General features: G+C 49.4%; 1 protein-coding gene across 12 annotated transcripts in view; it reads right to left on the bottom strand.

Moving 5' to 3' along the window:
* Positions 1 to 3658: 3658 nt before the first annotated feature.
* Positions 3659 to 19952, bottom strand: part of ACAP3 (ArfGAP with coiled-coil, ankyrin repeat and PH domains 3) — a 65762-nt gene continuing 49468 nt past the window's right edge. For 4 of the 12 annotated variants that reach the window (XM_015297115.4, XM_040651297.2, XM_046903218.1 and 1 more), the window contains 15 exons: positions 16726 to 16838; positions 14128 to 14179; positions 13582 to 13682; positions 13087 to 13198; positions 12493 to 12701; positions 11845 to 11914; positions 11631 to 11725; positions 11041 to 11255; positions 10696 to 10800; positions 10109 to 10210; positions 8135 to 8227; positions 7755 to 7975; positions 7483 to 7592; positions 7214 to 7324; positions 3659 to 7106 (listed from right to left, as the gene is read on the bottom strand). In XM_015297115.4, coding sequence (XP_015152601.2) covers positions 6959 to 7106; positions 7214 to 7324; positions 7483 to 7592; positions 7755 to 7975; positions 8135 to 8227; positions 10109 to 10210; positions 10696 to 10800; positions 11041 to 11255; positions 11631 to 11725; positions 11845 to 11914; positions 12493 to 12701; positions 13087 to 13198; positions 13582 to 13682; positions 14128 to 14179; positions 16726 to 16838 — 1857 coding nt within the window. In that variant the 3' untranslated portion in view covers positions 3659 to 6958. Of the gene's footprint in view, positions 7107 to 7213; positions 7325 to 7482; positions 7593 to 7754; positions 7976 to 8134; positions 8240 to 10108; positions 10211 to 10695; positions 10801 to 11040; positions 11256 to 11630; positions 11726 to 11844; positions 11915 to 12492; positions 12702 to 13086; positions 13199 to 13581; positions 13683 to 14127; positions 14180 to 16725; positions 16845 to 19952 lie in introns of all 12 variants that reach the window. The other 8 variants (XM_004947413.5, XM_040651296.2, XM_004947414.5 and 5 more) reach the window with 8 other exon arrangements.

The raw sequence follows: 19952 nt of genomic DNA, 5'->3' as shown, positions 1-19952 counted from the left end.
TTTGTTTTGTAACTTATTTTTGTAATAATAAAACACTCTGAGCGCAGACCATGACTGCAAACTGAGTTTGGTTTTGTTTTGCTTCCACCCAATATTTGGGTTTATTACCATCACTGGAAGGGAAATGAATGGTTCCTTCTATTTTGGGGGCTCTGGAAAAGTCAGTTTGGGGATGAGGGAGAACAGGGCACGGCATTGCATTGCCTGGACATCAGCCTTGGAGCAAGAGGGATGTGGCAACAACGCAGGGCAGGGATCTGTCAGCAGAGGTGTGTGCTCAAGCTGTGCACGTGCAGACACAGAAGAAGCGGTGTTGCAAGGCAGGAGGGAGCTGCACACGGCGTGTGAGTGGGAAGGAAGGGTGATGAGCCACAAGGCCAGCGCAGCCAAGGCTGTGGGGCTCAAGATGGGAGGCAAATCTGCTTCCCATCTGCTTGTGCTACCTTTAGTAGAACCAAACAATGGTTTGGAGGTAGGAGAAGCACGAGCAGCAGCCTCCAGCCTGCAGGCAGCTTGGAGCAACCTTCTCAGAGGGCGTGGGCCAGCTGTCAGATTAGCAGCCGCCTCTGTATTACAGAACATTCCCATCGTCTGCTGCAGTTGAGCAATAATCAGCCGTGCAGATTCTTCCTTAGGGTCATACCTTGGTGCTGTGATGTCACCCCTGGGCTACCTGCCCTGTTAGGGCCCGGCCCACAGCATGGCTGAAGGCGAAGGGTTCGGCCGCCGCTGTGGGACAGAACCTCCCTCAGTGCAGGAAAGGTTGCAGAATTACGCTGTAATTCCAGAGATAATTGGGCACCCACATCCCCCCCTGTGCTGTACGTTCACTGCTCGGTGTTCCAGGACAACTTCTGCCGCAGACTGAGCTCGTTTTCACCTGAAGATGAACCCACGTAGCCACCGGGGAAGAGATAAGGGAAAGATCCCAGGTATTCGCCTGCAGAGGTGCAGCTGCCTCGAGGCCCTCGCAGTCGCCCTGAGCCCTTTGCTTGGCCTGGGAAGCAACTGAGAGGGCAGACCCACAGCTGAGAGCTGCAGGGCTGTGGGCACACAGCATGAGTCCTGGGAGGCCATAAGGACACACTGGGAAGCATCTGGGACATCCCGAAGCACACTGATGAGCTCTGGGTGCCAACTAGGATGCCCTACAGTGCACTGAGTGGTCTGTGGGGGCTTTTAGGGACCCCCAGGGCACACTGAAAAGCACTGGGAGGTCACTGGGGTGTCCTAGAGTACAATGGGGGGTCCTGGAATGCCTCGAGGCCGTTCTGGGAAGCCTCTGGGGCATCCGAGATCACACTGAGGAGCTCAGGGAGTGCTCTAGGGTGTTCTGTGGTACAGCGGGGGCATGCTGGGAGGGCCTGAGGGCGCCGTGAGGAGAGCAGACAAGCTCTGGGGGTACGCTGCTGTCCCATAGCCTTCGTGGGTAGCTCAGGGGAAGATGTGAGGATCACTGGAAGCTTTTAGAGCGTCCAAGGGCGACCCGGAGTCTTCGGGTCGTTGAATGCGTGGCCTCGGGTGCTCCCGCGCCCTCCGCTGCCCCCTGCTGGATGCCGCGCGCGCTACTACAGGCGCTGCCCCGCTGCGGCATCACTTAGAGCCATGCCGCGAAGCATGCTGGGAGTTCCGGCGCCACCGGATTTCCGGGCGGCCATGTTGGGTGTGGCGGTTTGTTACTTCCGGGTGGCTACGTTGGGCGCAGCGATCTGTCGGTCCCGGGCGGCCATGTTGGGCGTGACGTTATCAAGTTGGGTCAGCCCTGGTGGCGAGTGGAGGGTGAGGTTCGGGTTTTCAGGCTTTTTTAGGGTTTGAGGCTTTGGGTTTTTCGCACTGAGGAGCTCTGGGAGCACAGGCACGCTCTGAGGGCACAGAGGTCGCGTGGCATTTGCTTCAGTGCCAACAAATGGAAGCTGGGGGTTGCAGGAAAAGTAAAAGAGGTTAAAAGGGGACAGATGGCGTTCCAGATCCAGATATGAGGCAACAAGGCGAGAAAAGCCAGGTGAATAAATCGAGCCAGAGAAAGAGGAGGGGAGGAGTTCATCTAGGCTTTTATTAACAGTGTTTCAAGAGACAGTAGAAGAGAAAGGAGGGAAAAAAGGCAGACAGCACAGCAACAGCTTCCAAATGGTACAAAGATAATAACATACAGAATATCTGGTTCCATAGTTACAGTCGGTACGGGCTGTGTGGAGGGAAGGGGAGGGGGGGGGATTAAAAAACGTGGTCCAAAGTGGTAGTGGCAGCAGGCAGGTGGGGGGTTAACAGGTGATGCTATTTACAGCAGGTGCCAGCCCTGGCCTGGAGTGAAGGCTTCAGCTCAGGAGGAGCTTTGGCCACCAGGAGGCTGTCTGAGCTCCTCCAGGGTGGGGAATCCACACCAACGCTCTGTGCTCCTACCCCACCTCCACCCCTCGCTCCCCATAACCATCCTGTCTTCCCACTCACGCTGGATGTGCAGCTCCCAAAGGCCGCATCCCAGCCCAACTTCCCTACCAGGCAGAGGAACCTGCGATATGAATCATATTCCTATGGAAACAGCACTCTATAGTTTGGAACCTCAAAAAAAAGAAACAGCCTTCTTACAAACTCCCACTCTCTCCTTTTGCTCCCGCTCGGTCCCCTCCTTCCCCACCTCTTCTCCACATAACAGCACCAAATGCTCTCACACACACGCACGCAGACGTTTGTCATCAGCAAACCTGTGGTTTAAATAGCACGTTGAAGCCGTTCGTTCTGGTTTGTCTTTGGTTGAAAGCAATAATGCTCGGGCAGTGAGCGGGGAGGTGGGACAAAGGCAGCCCAGCAGCTGGCAGCTGTGTTAGGCTACTGGACAGCCACATATCAGTGCATTACTTGAGGAGGTCCTGTTGTACTTTTGCATAATAACAGCCCCTTGGGCTATTCTGAGATGTCACTGATCTGTTTTATGCTGATGGCAGTCTCAGCTTGTCAAATCTTTTCTTCCTTTAAGAACATCAGTTCTTCCAGTTCCATGTTGTGCCTCGAGACTGCTCGAAGGAACTGCATATTGCAGACACCATGATATCAAAAACACCTGAGGCAACCCCAGATGACACACGGAGAGGGATCACAAGGGGGATCATTTCAACTTGCCAGCAACTTGAAGTTGTCCCATGTGGAATGGGTGATATGCCAGACCCCTAAAACTGAAACCTAGGCTATGCTTCCGGGCACCTGGTTACAGGGTTCGGGTCAACTCAAAAGCTGGTACAGGTATATAAGTAATCATGCAGCTCTCAAAAACGCAGGAGATGACAGAACCTGCAGGTTTTGGTCCATTTGTGGTTGGAGAATGCCTGGCATGTTGCTTTCTAGACAAAGGCAAAGCTTCTCATGTTAAGTATGGGTGCAAGTCACTGTCATAGAGACACTGAATGCACTCTTGGAGATTAAAGGAAGAACGAGAAGAGTTGTTTTTGGCATTCAGTATTTCAAACATGATTGTACAACACAAATACAGCTGTACTTGAAGGTAAAGAAAAGGAGTTCACGTCTAACCTTCCCTGGAGCCTGGTTGGCCATTCATTTTGCTGAAAACAAACCTTTTTGTACTACTTCCCCACTCCACGCATCTAGGCACACGCACCCACACACACACACCCCAATCCAAGAAAGCAAATAAACACAGAAAACATTGAGAAGTGCCTCCTTAACGTTATTTTCCTGGAGAACCTTGTTTTGTTTTAGAAACCGCAGGACGTACTAAAGTGTTTGGTTATATTACAAACTAGAGGCATTTAATGCCTCACCATCTGTATAATGAAAATAGAAGAGAAAAGGTGTGGGGGGGGGAGAGGGAGAGAAAGGAAAACGGTAGGGAAAAAAGGCAGGATTTGAAAAATATTCCCTAACACTGCTACAAAAAAATCCTGACGTTAAATACAGACAAACTGTATTGAATAAAAATTGCACTAGTCCTCTGGGCACATCAATAATAAATTAAATACTTAACAATTTCACTGATTAAAAAAGACAGCACAAAACCCATAACAAAAGAACATAAAACCCCCCAATACTGTATGTAGGAAAAGTGCACAAAGTCGCTTTATACATTGAATCTAAATAAAGTACCAATACATGTTAAATAAATTGTCTTGCAAGACACTGCTTTTTGCATCAGTATTTACATATGTTTTAACTTCATGTACTTCAGCAGTGAGTCTGAGCTTCATTGGACCTACCTGTACATGATTTTTTGTATTGTTCTTATGAGTCACTAATGCTGACTGTGAAATCAAATGACCCAAAAATGGAAGCCACATCTCCAGTCCTCGTCGGCTTACAGAAAGGTCAGTCCTATTTCTACCTTCTCGTAAAAAGCTGGAAAACCAATTGGGGTGCTTTTAAGTTGTTGTGCATGTGAAAAACGTTGCTAGATGATAACCGTGCCGAAATTCATTGACAGAGCAGGACAGTGGTGGTGGTGAAACGTGGATTCTGCTTTTACCATCTCTGAAGTGCCCTAAAGACGCCACCTTTGATGCAAGTGTGGTCTCCTTCTTCAAGAAAAGAGCACAACTTGGGGAGACCACATCAGCTCTAACGTCTAAAGTGATGCAGATCAGCGCAAGATGGGATGGGATCGAAGAGAATTCATTAGAGAAGGTCTCTCAGTTCCTAACCCCAGCAGCAAAGGCAGTTTTTTGGCTGCACGCTGGTTCCTGTCCTGCTCTGAGCATTGAAGTGCTGATGGGGCAACAGTCCTGCTGAAGGCTGGCTGCAGAACAAGCAGGCTCAGCTCACAGGGAGGGTGTCCAATGGGGACCAAATCCAGCAGCAGTGGGCTGAGTACACAGCACTCAGAACAGGTGGAGTGATGAAAGCATATGGGGCTAAGCTCGTGAATTTTGTGATTTAGGGAAGGAAGAAAGGCCCTGGGGCCAGATTCCCCCTTGCCACCATTCTGCAGCAGGCTCAGTGTGTTCATTAGGACTATTTCAGGTTCTCAACACAGCTGGGGCTGTGGCACTGGGCATCTCCCAGCTCCAAAGGGAACAAGAATGAGAAAGCCCCAAGAGAAAGAAGAATTTCAAGCCAGATTGCACAGACAGAAAACTGCAGTCTGTCTGAAGCAGAATGTGGGACAGCACTTTCCTAAGGAAGCGGGGACTGTCCCTTGAACTGAGAAGACAACTACCAGAGCCTGAGCTTCTTGGTTTTTCCACCTTCACACAATGGGTGGAGTCCAAGTGCAGCTGGTTCAGTCTCTGAGGGTACTTTCTCAAGCGAAGAGCTGGTTGTTCTCCTGAGGACAGACCTACGCCCCTAGAAATAAACCTGGAAGGACCGAACCCACCAAGGGCCGCAGCAAGACAGCAGCCAGTTGGCAAAGAAAGGAAAGAAGTCAAAGGTATCGGATGAAAAACAGTGCGATTGTGTATCACTGCGGATGTAATGCAGGAGGATGGGGAACTCTGCCTGGTATTTTGCGTTCCTCGTGAGATCCTGACCCCCCTCAGGATCCCAGCACTATCTGTAAGGCACTATGGCCCAACACCTAGCAGCCTAGGTGCCCAGGCAGGCTAAATATCAACTGTGGGTTGCCACCCGCAGGTCCTGAAACACACTGATGTCTACAGCAGTTTGAGGGCATGCTGAAGTGGCTCTTACAGGAGCACATCTCAGCTTGGCATCCAAATTCCCAGCCAGAGGACAATCTACTAGTGGTACACATGTTCTGTATGTCCACTTGAGACAGGACCAGGTGCAGCAGCACCTCTGCACAGCTATTGCAGCGTGATCCCTGTAACACAGACCATAAGCATTAGCAACAAAGTGCTCCGAGTCAAAACACATTCCCACTCCAGCAAAGAATAACACCAGAAAGGAAAGAAACCAAAAGAAGACTGTGCTGGCCACTGGAACTGGGAAACTCAGGAGTCCCTGGGCCAGCTGCTGAGATGCCCTACTCACATGCTTCAGCATGCGGGGTGAGCACAGAGGGATACACATGCAGGTAGAAGTCTCCTTCACAGAGATGCAAAGTCAGAAATCCGTTGACTAGGAAACAAACCAAACCAAATGGCATCGTGCAGACAGCCGTTTTGGCACTGGGAGTTGGACTTGGCTTTTCTTCCCTGACACAAAAAGCCCATCGCCAGCGACAAGCTTCTCCCAGCCTCAAAAGATTAGCATCGCTGCTTCCACACCACTGTGCAGACTGCATCTTGGTCCAGAAAGCAGGTGAGCTATGGCTTTGACCAGCTAACCACCAAGGCCAAAAAAAGGGGAGCGTGGCTAGTAATAGTCCTGAGAGCAAGTAAGGTGGGCAGCCATCGCTCTCAATTCTACCCCTTCTGTTTTGCCTTCTGGAGCGAAGTATCTACCCCATGAAACACCACGTTCCCGACTGAGAGGTCACGTCTGAGTTTTCTAAACTGGTCCCAGCAGCTCGCAGGTGCTGCAGACTCCCAGGAGAAAGCAGGCTGCTGGGCACACTGCCAGGAGGGGGCTCCCCATCAGAACCCCCTGCCAAACAAATCGTTCAGACAAGAATTCAGTGCACGGTGACTACACTGAAGGAGAGACATGACAGGTTCGTCTGATCGTATTGTTGCTGGGCTTCTCCTGGTGATAGAGGGTTTCCTTTTCTTCTTTCCTTTTTTTTGTTTGTTTTGTGTTTTTTGTTTGTTTGTTTGTTTAATGCTAAACTCATCTCCCATACTTTCCACACACACAAATCCACACGTCATGGTCTGTGGTTAGGCCCCAAGAGTCTCCTACACAAAAATCAACCATCCAGTAGTCAAGTATGAGAACTTCACACTAAGAGGAAAGACCCCATTCCTTCCTGCGTGCATTTCAACCCATATGCTCAGGCATCAAAAACAGACCAATCTGCAAGAAACACCAATATACCAAGGATGGGGCTCTTGGGGCTTCCAGAAATCCAGCCCCACTTCAAGACAGCAAAGGGGAGGTGGGGAAGTTGTCACTAACACTCATCTATATTAAGGCTGATGAACTCCTGTATACACTTCTTGTACTGGAGCTCAGTGGGGCTGTTGCTGGGATATTGACCTGGTTGTCCAAAGGGACCCTCTGCTTCTCGCATCTCCTCATTCATTCGAGCCAGACGCAGCCTGGAGTGAAACAGAGAAAGCAAAGGGAGAAATGTTTAGTTACTTTTTCCCGCTGGTTAACTATAGGCAGCATTTCCACCTCCAGGGAAGGTCCAGGTTGCACTTACAAGGTAACAATGTCTGCGTTGGCTGCCTGGACTGCAATACTGAGCGGGTCCTGCCCGTCACTGTCCACCGCATGCTGGTTTGCCCCTCGCTTGAGGAACAAGCAGACCTGGCTGCACAAGAGAAAGGAAAGACCATCAACAGAAATCCCACCTTCACAGGGCAGATTCCCTTCTTAACCACCATTTGGGATGACAATCCACCCAAAGCCCATCTCTTCTGCCCACCCCAGAGTGATGGAGCAAATCAGAGCAGCGTGCAAAGGACTCACCCAGTATGTCCCATATAGGTGGCGTGATGCAAGGGAGCCCGGCCTCTGCTATCTTTTTGGTTAACGTCTGCCCCGTTCTGCAGCAGGAATTCACAGGCTATCAAGGAGCCCTGGCAAGGTGAAGGGGAATTTCTAAGTAAATTCTACCAGCAGTACTGAGAGGATGCACAAACATACACCGCACTGTACGTTGCCTGTTATCAGCAACCTCCAAACTGGAGCCAAGACCTCGCATTCCCAACCACAGCCTCCCAACCACGAGCACAACATACCCCCATCACAGCTTGAACCAGAGGAGTTTTGTTTTCGTCTTCATCATTCACCCAGTTGACCTCAGCACCATGTGCCAGGGCTTCTGCCATGAGCGGCAGGTTTCGGGCCTGTGCTGCCTTGTAGATCAGCAAGCCAGGATGCAGCTCCCTCAGGTCCTCCAGATCTGATGCCTCCTGTTCAATCTCTGCTTCTCCACTTGACTCCTCTGACACCTCGCACTCTGAGGGGCAGGAAAGAGATGGAGAGACATGACCTAAAAGCCTGACGTTTCCAATCTGCTGCGTTTTCTGCTGGTCTTGGCACCAAATAATGACAACCATCCCTCCTTCCTAGCTGCTCCCCACCCTACTTCCATCACCAGCCTGTGTGTGACACCCACCTTCCTCTGTCACGCTGTCCACCACAGAGCCAAACACCAGGATATCAGTGCTGCCATCTGTGCTTCCTCCAAGCCCGCTGTCACTGCTCAGACCTGCAGGGCCAACAGAAGAAAAACCAAGGCCATTTTAATACCCAGGCACTCCAGTACCAGTCAAAGCTGAGACCACGGGGGAAAAGGGCTGCGCAGAGCATCACAAACACATTGCACCAGGCACTGCTGGCAAGGGAGAGGGGGACTGCTACCCCATTTAGCCCCACTCGGTAAAACTGCCCAAGGAAAAACTGCAAAGCCTTATGGTGTCCATGTCCCCACGTTGCCGTTCATGCAGGGATGCTCCAACATTGCCATGGCACTCTGGACTGTCGAGGACAGCACTTGCTGCAATCCATGAAGGACGCTGTGACGTGGACTGGAGCAGAGCAGCAGCAGAGACAACTTTGCAGCAGGTTACACAGTGTCATAAGCAAATAAAGACACCCCTCTGCTCTCACTGTTAATAATATCAGTTTCACTCTGTGCTTTCTCCAGAGCTTTTCAGTTGTTACTGAGGCATTTGCGGATTTATTGCTCTTGATTATTGACCATGACTGGGCCAAATGATGTCAGTAGAGCGCATCTCAAACCAATCTCTTAAGGGATTAACCATTAGCTCTTTCACCCTTCTCTCTCCTCATGGTGCTTCACACCTTCCCTGCTCGACTGGTGAAAGCTACAAGGCAGCTGATTACACACAATAAGTGGTGTCACAAAGAGAAGCAGCAACTTGTCCAAGGACACGCAGCGTGTCAGTGGATGAGCAACTTTGTACCTTCCTGAACTCAGATCCAAAAGCAGTCAAGAGGATGAATGAAGGGAAGGAAGAATCAGTACAGGAATCGCCTCTGCAGAACAGGGATGGGACATCACCTTTGCCCTGCTCCTTAGAAATGCTGGCTGGGTCCTGTATCCTGCTGTATTTAGCTTGCCAGTGACTGTCAGGGTTGGCATCTATCCTTTATTCATCCCAGAACTCAAGATGTTAAGTGCCCATGATTTACATTTACCTACGCTCAAATCACTGTGATTAGAAAGAAAAATAAGCCAGGCTGGAGCTGGCAAAATGTTTCAAAAACATGAGTTGGGCAGTCATGGCAAAGAGCAACAAGCCTGCAAGAACTAAATAAGAGCCTTGAAAACCAAAGCAGAACAACAAACCTCAACCTCAGGGCTGCCCAGAGAAACCTTCAGAGCAGCTACATCTAGGTACTAAATCAAGAAGAACGTCTACATAAATGCTCCTGAAATTACAGCCCACAAGCAATACTTCCCCAGGCAAGGCAGATAATGAAGATAGCACAGAAGCTAACAGACCTACATGCTGACGTGGCCCCATGCACAGCAGTTGCTCTGTGCTGTTGCACTTGTGCCACACTGACAACCACCACCGCTGGGCTTCATTCAGTGCTCCATAGGAGCTAAAGATTAGGACTGTGATGTTCACTAACTGATCCAGAAGAGAATTACATCAACTGTGAGGACACTGGACAAAAGTCAGTGGGCTGTCTTTCTCTAGCAGTGATATCACCTATGGAAGATACAGACTCACACCCATTTCTGTGGTCTTGAATCTGGCATCCAGATCCACAAAAGAATCTGAACTGGGCACTTCAGTCCCTTCTCAATTTCAGCAACTGGGAAAGCAAGGCTCTGAAAGGCATCACACAGCATCTCACTCTGAAGCTAGGCACTCCAACAGCTGTCTGCCAGTGCAGCCAGGACCAAGACGGGTCCCAGTGATGCTCAGCCACTAGCCTGATTTGCATCATTCAGAAGAGAGCTGGCTCAAATGTAGTAAAGCCTATGGCACCCAGCTCATGGATGGGCTCCAGTTGTTCGGCTGCAAGAAAATACATCACTGCCTCTGATGCTTGGTTTGGAACAAGTAAAATTTGGGTGTCTCTTTTGCTGCTAGCTGCCAGAGCGTCACCTTACCTCCGTCCAGGAGGAACGGCATACCGCTCCCACCGGGACCAATGCCACTGCCACTCCATGGGCCACCTGTTAGCGGATGCTGCATAGAGATGTGGCTGGCACCTAGAGGAAGGTGGACGGAATATGAGGGGAGTTTGTCACAAACACAAAAAGAGAAGTTGTCCGCAGTAAGACTTGCTTTAAAAAACACCAAAAAAAAAAAAAAAACACACCACGGAAAAAAAAAAATAATAATTAAAAGCCAAAACTAAAAACCAGAAAAAAGTCGATGGAATGCATAATCTGGAAGTAAAAACGTGGGGGGAAAAAAAATCCCATCTACCAGAATGTAAATACCAGGGACTGACTGGATGGGATATTAAAATTATAAGTGCAATAAAAGGAGCAATGGGTTGGAGTTGTTAGAAGTAATTCCCCATCACTCTTCTCATATATTTACCCAGGATGTTTGTGACTTGGCCAGCTGAATGCCTCTCCAGTGAGGCCAATACCTTGCCTTAAGTCTGGTGCAATGCACATGCCTTAGAAGAGTTGGGAGGTAAAGCGTGCCAGAAGCAGGGATACCTTCTTTCTTTCTTTGTACTTACTGCGTGGGCCAGAGCCAGCACCAGTGTCGAAGTAGGAGAAGAGAGAGTCCAGTTCATCAGGGCAGAAGAGGGAATCTCGACGGAACTTCCTCTCCAGCGTGGCTGCTGTTTTAGAGAGATTTGGAAACGAACAATTAATAACACACGGACGAATAATGCAACAGTTCTACAGTCATAATTAAACACGCTGAGCTTTGTGCTTCTCGTATGTTTGGTGCCATAACCGTACCCACACACACCATCAAAACACAAGGAGCAGACCACAGCTGTCGGTAACACCGCAGAGCAAGTCATTCCCAAGCACTGTGAGCAGCCAGAGCCCTTCTCAGGCAGGGAGGTTCCCACCTGATGACAGCATGGCTGGTGATGCATTGCCTGCTTCGTGGCGGTACTTCCTCCGAGCCGTGGGTGCTTTCGTGGTGCTGTTGTTCCTCTGGCACTTCTTCACACACCAGCGTCGAGGTTTGCGCTCATTCTCTGCCAGAGCCTCCCCACTTGGTAGCTTCTTCAGGAATTTCTTCTCCACGTATTTCACCTTGATCCAGGCTTCCTTGTCCTGCCTAGGAGGAGAACAGCATAAAGCTCTGCACAGGGTCACACCGCTCACCCACAGCAAACGGCTGTAAGGAGATGAGGCTGCTCTGGCTCAGCTCCTCAGCCTGGCTTCGAGCCCTAAAAACCACTGAGACCTGGATGAAAAAGGCAGAGGTTCTCAAACCTAAAAATATTTCCCGTTTCAAAGCAAAACTGAGGAACGTTGAGAGTGGAAGGGGATAACCCAGGCCACACCATGTGCTTCAGCGAGAGTTTGGGCCCTCACTCAATGCCAGCCTGACTGTCTGGCTTTCCAGATTGCTCAGAGTAGAGCTGAGGGTCGGTGGGGATGCATAACTTTCCCCAGAGCTGGTAGGAGCAGTACATGCACTCAGACTCACCTGGAGCTCCCTGCTGTTGGTTTCTTAAGCCCCAGTTCTTCACACTGTGCCTCATAGATCTGATTCATGGTGCTGTTCCCCAGCTCGCACATCAGCTGCAATACAACCAGGAGAGAATGAAGTACTCAGGTGAGGAGTTTCTCCCTGCTACCAGGCATGACCGCCCTCCCTGCCCAGCATTTTCCAGATGTTGGTGTTAAAAGCCAGCACTCACTTTCAGTAACTCTGGCTCCCACGAGTCCAGCGTGAGAGATCGGACTTTGGAGCAGTGGACACCCAGACTCCTTCAAAAGGAAGGAAACCGAAATGGTTACAATGCCTCAAGACCAGAAAAGATTGTAGAAGCTATAAGTAAATCCTGTTACGTTATTCACATTTAAAGCTGTTCTTCTGTACTATTTGTCTTCGAATCCTTCCATTCTACTTTGTCTTTACATCCCTAATGAGAAAGGTTTCCCCACTTGAGGTGAACATCACCAATGCTTGATGGCTCACAATGTGGTTCAGTTTGCTGGCAGAGGCAATGCTCAGAGGTGCAGTTATATATGGGTGGAATATGGATAAAACAAGTCTTTAAAGTACTCTGTAAACAGCAAATGCTAAATATCATCACTGCAGCCAAATATTACTATTCAGGCTGTTTCCTGGTGTCCTTTGATTTAGATTACTCTGCCAAGTGCAACTACTGCAGCCATGAGGGAACCAGCACTGCATACACTTAGATGTTCCTACACACAGGTGCTGCAACAAGCAGCTACTTTTGAATCTGTACAAACATTAGACACTATACACTCGTAACCCAAGCTCCACCTTTTTCTAGGAGCTTGCAATCTAAGCACCTGGCTGGCAACACATGGAGTACCTGTGGATACCAGAGCACTCAATGCACAGCAGAATGCCCAGGTTGATGCTGGCCCACCGGGGATCTGGCTGACCACAGTCACAGCACTGGTCGTTGCCAGGAATGCTCTGCACTCTTTGCAAGATGGTCTCCCCTTTCACGTTGCGGTCCCGTGAGTCGGTAGCAGAATCAATGCTGCTAGTTGATGGGGAAGCAGTTCGGTCCAGTCTCTGCAGGGAACAAAAAGGGATCTAGGATCTGCAAAGCACTGTGGAAGGACCCACATCAGATCTTTGCATTGCAGAGGCACTCAGAGGAAGCAATGCCTGAAGAGGAATGAGCTACTGCTAGTCCAGGAAGGCAAAGGGTAAAGCCTCATTACTTTCTGTTACTGACACACGTTTGTGCTTCACCCCTCCCAGCTCTGGGAGTGCAGCAGCAGGCACACCTTTCCCTTGCATCCAGCTCATTATCACTGTTTCCTTTGAGTCAGCAAAGCCGCCAGTAGAAGGGGTATTTCCAAATGGTCTACCCAGCCATGCCAAACATGTCACAGCTCAGAAGCCCACTGCCAGGGCTCTGAGACCCCACTAGGGTCCTTGCACCCTCACTCACTTCAATATAGTAGCTGTCAGGACTCTCCCGGTACGCAGAAGCGATGCTGGCTTGAACAGCCTGAATCCAGGCCTGACGCAGCTTCTCCGAGTCAGCCTGCAGCATGCAGCTCCTGGGAGGGAAAGCAGAGAGTTGGAAAGAATAAAAGGACAGGATGCAAGTCTTGGTCAAAACTGTCCCACTTTGTCCTCACGTAGCCTTTTCAATGGAGGTGGCACCTCGATTTGACAGGCATGGGACAGAAATGAATGCAGCTATTTTGGAGAGATGAGCGTTGCCAGTTTCACAGTCTGTATGTACATTAGGTCTGCATAGCCTAGATATCAGCTTACACTGACATCTGATGAACATCATGGAGACTCTGAAACACAGGCAAAGCTATCTCCCAGTCATCACTGAACAGATCAGGGCAGCATCTGCTCAAATCAAATTTGTAGCAGTTCTATGTGCAGCCCACCAACCACGAGGATGACACAGGGAAGCCTCCAAACTTACTTGGTAGGCGAGACAACCTCAAAGCAGAACCTCCTCTCTATGTCTTCACATGGCTTGACAGTACAGAGCCTCAGGTCTTCCACCACCACCGTGAGGACATCCTGGAAGAGTGAGAACAGGTGGCTCTGTCAGCTCTCTGAATCTGTCATAATCAGCTTCTCAGAAACCTACTCCCCAAACTCTGCTGGGTACCACATGCTAGGTCAAGAAAAAAATGAGCCAGCCCATCACTAACTCTAGAGCAGCGGGAGGGAGCTGTATAGGACCTAACAGTGGGACAACAAACACAGCCTAATAGGACAGCTTACTGGGGACATCACTAACTTCCTCAGTTGAATGTGAGTATTTAGATCCCCCACAAACACCATTTGCTGCTGCTTAGTTGCCAGCACCACCTAACTCTGGAGCACAACAGTGCCTGAGTGGGCTTGCTCTCCCTCTGACCCAATCCAACCCTCCTCATCATGGTGCAGAAGTCCCCAGCAAAACAGGACATCAGACAGGTTGGCCAATCTGCCCAGCGTCACCTGGGGAAGCCTCACTGACCTTAAGTTTTTTCTGGTACACCAGCTGGCTGTTCTGTATGGAGAACCACCTCCTGGGGAAAGACAGGCAGACAGAGGTCAGAACAAGTGAACAGCAGACCTCCAAGAAGCTGAAAACGATTGTCAATCTCACGCTTCTCCAGTGCCCTCAGTCAGAGAATAACCAAAGGATTTACAGCCTTAGGGAATGACTTGTGGCTTTGAGATACTGTGAAAGCAACCATCCGAGGTACACTGGCATATATGAAGGAGGAGGGAAGGGAAGAAGCGAGTTGGGCAGTTCGTGTTGCTACCTGGCATTTCTGGAGCAGAATTCTGTGTGCACATTGGCCCCGGTGCAGGCAGAAGTCAGTGGGACATACTGCACTGCTTAGGGCTGGATGGACCTACACAGTAGGTAACCTGGTGTTTACTGGGAAGGTTGGATTGCTTGCACATGCCACAGGCAGCGTGCCTCCTGCCTCTCCAAGCTGTCATAGGGAAAGGCAGAAATTATTTGATATAACAAAGAAACTTCCAAGTGGCAGAAAGGAAAAGAAACACATTGGAAAACGCTGCTAACTGGCAGTGCTACAACCAGCGTTGGAAGAAATAATACAAACAGGTTGCACACGTTGTTGTTTATACAGAACAAGCTACCTAGCAGGCTGAGCTCTCAGTAGCCACTACAACCCACGGGATGCCAAACAGAAAGCCAAAGCTCCCGTTTGCTGTGGCTAGAGTAAGGACACGTGCGTGGGAAGGGAATCTGCCTTCCTAGGGGACCACCAGCTGCCAGCTTCCCATTCAAATACAAGCGACAGAAGGTCCAAATGATGCTGATATTAGAGGTAATTCCCCGGTGTCTTAATCTGCAGCGCTAAATCCAGCCCTCCCAAGTCGCTTCCTCAGCCCAAGATAAAGCCTAAGATTTAGCAACCTGATCATCTTTCTGGAAGAAGGCACTGAAATCACCGAGCATAAATAGTCAGGGGCTTGCAGCAGGCTGGCATTTGAGCATGCATCACACTTGTTTTGCAAAGGAACTAGGTTCCCTGGGAAAATGAGATGAGACAGGGTTCTCTTTCCTTCGTCACTGCTGAAAGATTAAAGAGCGAGATAAACGGCATCAGTAATGAAGGATCTGACAGGTCTGTGAAGAAATGGGAAAGCGCAGGTAACTGGAGGCCATCCCACCTACGTGGGAACCCCTTTTGCTGAGCTCATCTGGTTCCGCATCTCTGAGCTGCTGTGACAGCCACGGTCTGTGCTCAGGGAGCTCTGCTGCTGTCAGGTTTCTCTCTCTCAGGTTCTGGTTTCCACTCCTGCTCCTTGCAGCTGCGTTCTCCTGCTCTGCCACCCCCAAGGAATCCGTTGCTGCCTGGTGTTGGCTCCCAGCCTGGATCAAACAGGGGATTTTGCTGCTTCCTCTGCCTGACCCCCCACTCACGAGGGAGAGGCACCACCAGTGAGTGGCAGGGTGACAGCAAGAGGGCGATGAGTAGGTGGGTGACAGGAGCTGTGAGCTACCGAAATGCCAGCAGATATGGCTGAGAGTGGGTGGGACTGAAGAGATGGAGATGACTGCAGGGAGGATACCAACTGTGGGACTGGGATGCAGCAGGACATGGGGGTGGGGGGGACAGAGGCCACGCTTATGAAACACTAAGCAGGAACCCCTAAAAGGCTGGTAAGATTGCAGCCACCATACGTTCCAGGTGAGCACTGAAATCAAACAACTGATGCACCGGGTCGTAGCTGCTGCTGTAGTTTCTGCTTCCTTCAACTGCAAACTTAGTGCTTAAATGTCAGAGGGTGAGACAGCCTGAGGGGTACAAATGTTCTGAAAACATTCCAGTCCAATTTAGCAGTACTAGAGCAAGCTTCAGAGAGGACTCAGTGACCCAACCAATTCCAAGATCTAGTGATTTCAGATCTTTTCTCCACGCAAACACAGGCAATTTCTGTGCATCCCATAGACTGTTCACTGAATCACTTAGTGTTTATTTATTCCAAAGCCTAATGACAGCATACTTCAACCCTGCTGTGGCATATAGAGCGTATCCCATAGCTAAGTGCAGGATCTGATAATATTACATCATTTCCCTGTTAAGTGAGAGGAGGAAGCGTGGGTCAAAAAAGCATTGATCTCTTGCATTAGAAACTAATTGAAAGGGTCTGAATGCTCCTGCACAACCATCTATGAAACCCATTAACAATCTCAAGGGAAGCTAAACACACAAATATCAAGCAAGGCTAGAACATGAAACCTCTGCTTCCACTTTCCCAAGGTCTCTGGCAGCTCCTGACTGGCGCAGGCGTCATATGAGACCAGCATTCCTGGTGATCTATCAGCTGAAATATTTATAAGCAATTAAGAGCAGGGTCAGTGCACAGACAGCCACCTCTCAGCTCCCAGCAGTAGGGCTGATACTTCCACTCCTGCCTATTCCCCCCTCCCACAACAGACAGGTTAAATACTTGTGGCTCTTTAAAGCCAAGCGCGTCTTGCTGCGTTACGTATTTCTCTTAATGGCTATTAATTTACCACTTTCCTATGGTATTAGCTGTGTTCAGAGTCTTGGCCCAGATATCAAATGAAATATGATGTATTACTCACCGATTCCATGTTTTGAAAGCATTGCTGGCTCTCTTGAAGAGGTAGCCTTCCATCACCACTCCATTTGGGGCATCAACATTAAACTCCACCTTTGAGTCATCGTAGGAAAAGTCCTGCAGATAGAAAGAGACTGAGACTCTAACACGGCTGCATTCCCCAGATGGAGATGAGCCTATTAAAAGCACGAAGAGGAAGAAAGCACCTATGCCAAGATTGTGAGGTTCAGGCAGAGCTATCTGTCACAGCGCACTCCTTTGCTGTAGTGGGCTGCAGCCATGAATAGCAGCCAGGAACAATCCTCATTGCAGCAAGCTTATCCATCCCTATTGGTGGAGAATGTGCTATACATGCTGCGTTTCCCACTCTGGTAGCTGATAAGGAGAAAGGCAGGTAGCTCATTATGGTGAGAATTCATAGTTGCCAATATCTGGGGCAGTCTGCAGTGCGAAACATAGGGATGGAGGTGCTTTTCATTGGCCACACAATGGCAGCAGTGTCTGCTGCAGCCCTCCTGCAAAGGGCCAGGAACAGAGCAAAGCCCATCCTTGCACAAGGAAAACAGGCATGAAGGCTTCCAGAGGGGAAGCAAGGCTTATCAATTCCATTTTCATTAGCTATCATCATCCGCCATCTCCAATTGGCACTCACACGATTCTCTATGCTACGCTACCAGTCAGAGCTAATTTGTCAGGTTTGGCACTGATTCACCAGATAGATCTCATGGATTCTGACAGCTGGTGAGCAAGACACGGAGCAGAGAGAATAGCAGCTGCTCCTGCAGAACATGGGATTCTTCTCCCCGGGCAATATCTGCCTCCTTCCCCACAGAATCTAGGTCAGGACACCTAAACAGCTTCCCCCAACCTGGGAAACTGAGGCACGTTTCTCCTATGTGCACTCCACCCACACCTCCCTCTTTGAGAGCAAATATTTTTCCCTGCACACCCTGGTTCAAAGACCCAGCAGCAGGGGGAAAAGCAGCCCCATTAACTTCAGTGCCTTTCCCAGCTCAGCACATGAAGACCCTCGCCATGCTGCGTTGCCAGGCAACGTGCACTTCACTCTCATTAAGATGAGTTATTTTCATGTTCAGAGATGCCAGCTTGCCTGGGAGGTGTCATAATCAGAAGAATACTGATACAGAAGGAGGAGATATAATGGGACAGGACTGAGTCATCCCTTGGAAAAACAGCATGATGCCCAATTATGCACTAGAAACTCTGCTGTAAGGCACACAATTAAATAAGGTCTGCTCAGCCCCAAATTTTCTTGCCATAAGAGGGTAAATCCCATGGGGGGGGTCTCTTCTGCAGATGTCTTTTGTGTACACATTGCAAACAAAGGCTAGAGGAAATTTTCCTCTATATGTATATCATAGAATGGCCTGGGTTGAAAAGGACCACAATGCTCATTGAGTTTCAACCCTCTGCTATGTGCAGGGTTGCCAGCCACCAGACCAGGCTGCCCAGAGCCACATCCAGCCTGGCCTTGAATGCCTCCAGGGATGGGGCATCCACAACCTCTAACTTGTAACCATTGAACGTGTGATTTTTGTAGAGCTGCTCCCCATTAAGACCTCTATCAACGTGATGAGAACCTGCTCTACTCTATAAGTCATGCAGATGTACAAAAATGCATTGAGAAGCACACAGTATAAGGTAAAACCCTGACAAGGGCACCTTAGAAATGACCCTTTGTGGAATGGGTACAAAATAGAGGGGAGGATCTGAATTTAATCACATGATTTCAGTTGTCCTCACATAATCACAGGGTAGGAGGGTAAGGAGGATGTACTGCTGATGAGAGCAGGAGGAACAGATGGGCCACGTGCGTCAGAGTAAATCCACTGGAAGTCAGGGGAGCGGAGCCAGGTGTGCCTTTAACTTACATTTCTGCCTGTGTAATTCCAGAGCAATGTCACTGTTGTCAACAGAGCTACTGGAGGACAGGATATGCCCAGCAGACCCTAAGCTGGATTTGTAAAGCAGGCTGAAACCAGGGGAGAGCTGAGGGGTAAGGAGCCATCAGCCTCTTATCCTGAGCACCTCCCAGTGTGATCCTCGGGGGCAGCTTGCTCCATTCCATCACACCCTGCTGGGAAACACATCAGGTCATTGCTATAAAGCTACTCTGAAGGACAGCACAAATGCAGAAGGGAAGGGAAAGAAAATAATCCGTAGTTTATCCACTGATGGGTGTCATTTCTCCCTTTCAAAGGCTGAAAAGGCACAGAAATGGCTCATGGAGCCAAAAGGTAAAATCACGGCTGGACTCACGATGGTTTCAGGTGTCCACCATTCAAACAGCTCAACTGTAATTGTTAGGGTTCCATCCAGCACATCAGAATGAGCTTCAACTATGGGCTCCAATGACACATTCCTAGGCAGAAGCTCATACTGAGAACTTTCTCTTTTCATTGGCCATGGTAAGGAGTTACCAGAGTATCTGTTGATACCTCACATGCACACACTTGGATTCCAGCTGGAAGCCAGCTCAGAAAGCTAAGATCATCCTCCCAGTGGCGTTGAAACAGCATGGTGGCATGGCCATGGCTGAACACAGACAGACATGACAATGAATCCCCTTAACAGGCAGAGCTGCCATTAAACGGCCCAAAGTCTGCTCTATTCATTGACACAAAAAGATTTTAATCCTGTTAGTCCTGGGAAATAAGTCAGAGCCCTGGCTGAGCTGATGCCAAGCACATCAGAAACTCTGATAGCCCTTCTTGCAAGGCACAAGCACAGCAGGGGCTGCCTGGCTGCAGGTGGGACGAAGGAATAGGAACCTGTCCCCATTACACAACACCTAAAGTAGCTTGTTTCCACTTTAAAAGGCCTGACAGAGCAGAGTAAGAGCACACAGGTATGCTTTCTCTTGGGCCCTCTTTCCCATTTTCTGCTATGCATGAGACTTTGATTGTCATAGACAGCTTTTTCCCTATTTCTTCCCATCATTGCTATGTCTGCATTGCTATGTCTCTGTCTGCTCTGAATGACTTTGCACTGATTTATTGAGTCTGCATTGAGGACCTCATTGTCTCTGCAACATGAGAAATAAATGTTCAGCACAGAAAAGCCTTCCTAGGATTGAGATCTGAATGGCTTCAGCTGCAACGCAATCACGACTACAGACAGCAGGGACTCATTGGATCACACGTTGGTAAAAGAAACCCATTGTCTTCCAAAATAAGAGGCCAGATCTCTGCCATCCTCTGCTTCCCTTTC

The sequence above is a fragment of the Gallus gallus genome, chromosome 21 (assembly GCF_016699485.2).
Source record: "Gallus gallus isolate bGalGal1 chromosome 21, bGalGal1.mat.broiler.GRCg7b, whole genome shotgun sequence".
Classification (NCBI taxonomy): Eukaryota; Metazoa; Chordata; class Aves; order Galliformes; family Phasianidae; genus Gallus; species Gallus gallus.
This window is presented reverse-complemented; position numbering and strand designations above follow the sequence as displayed.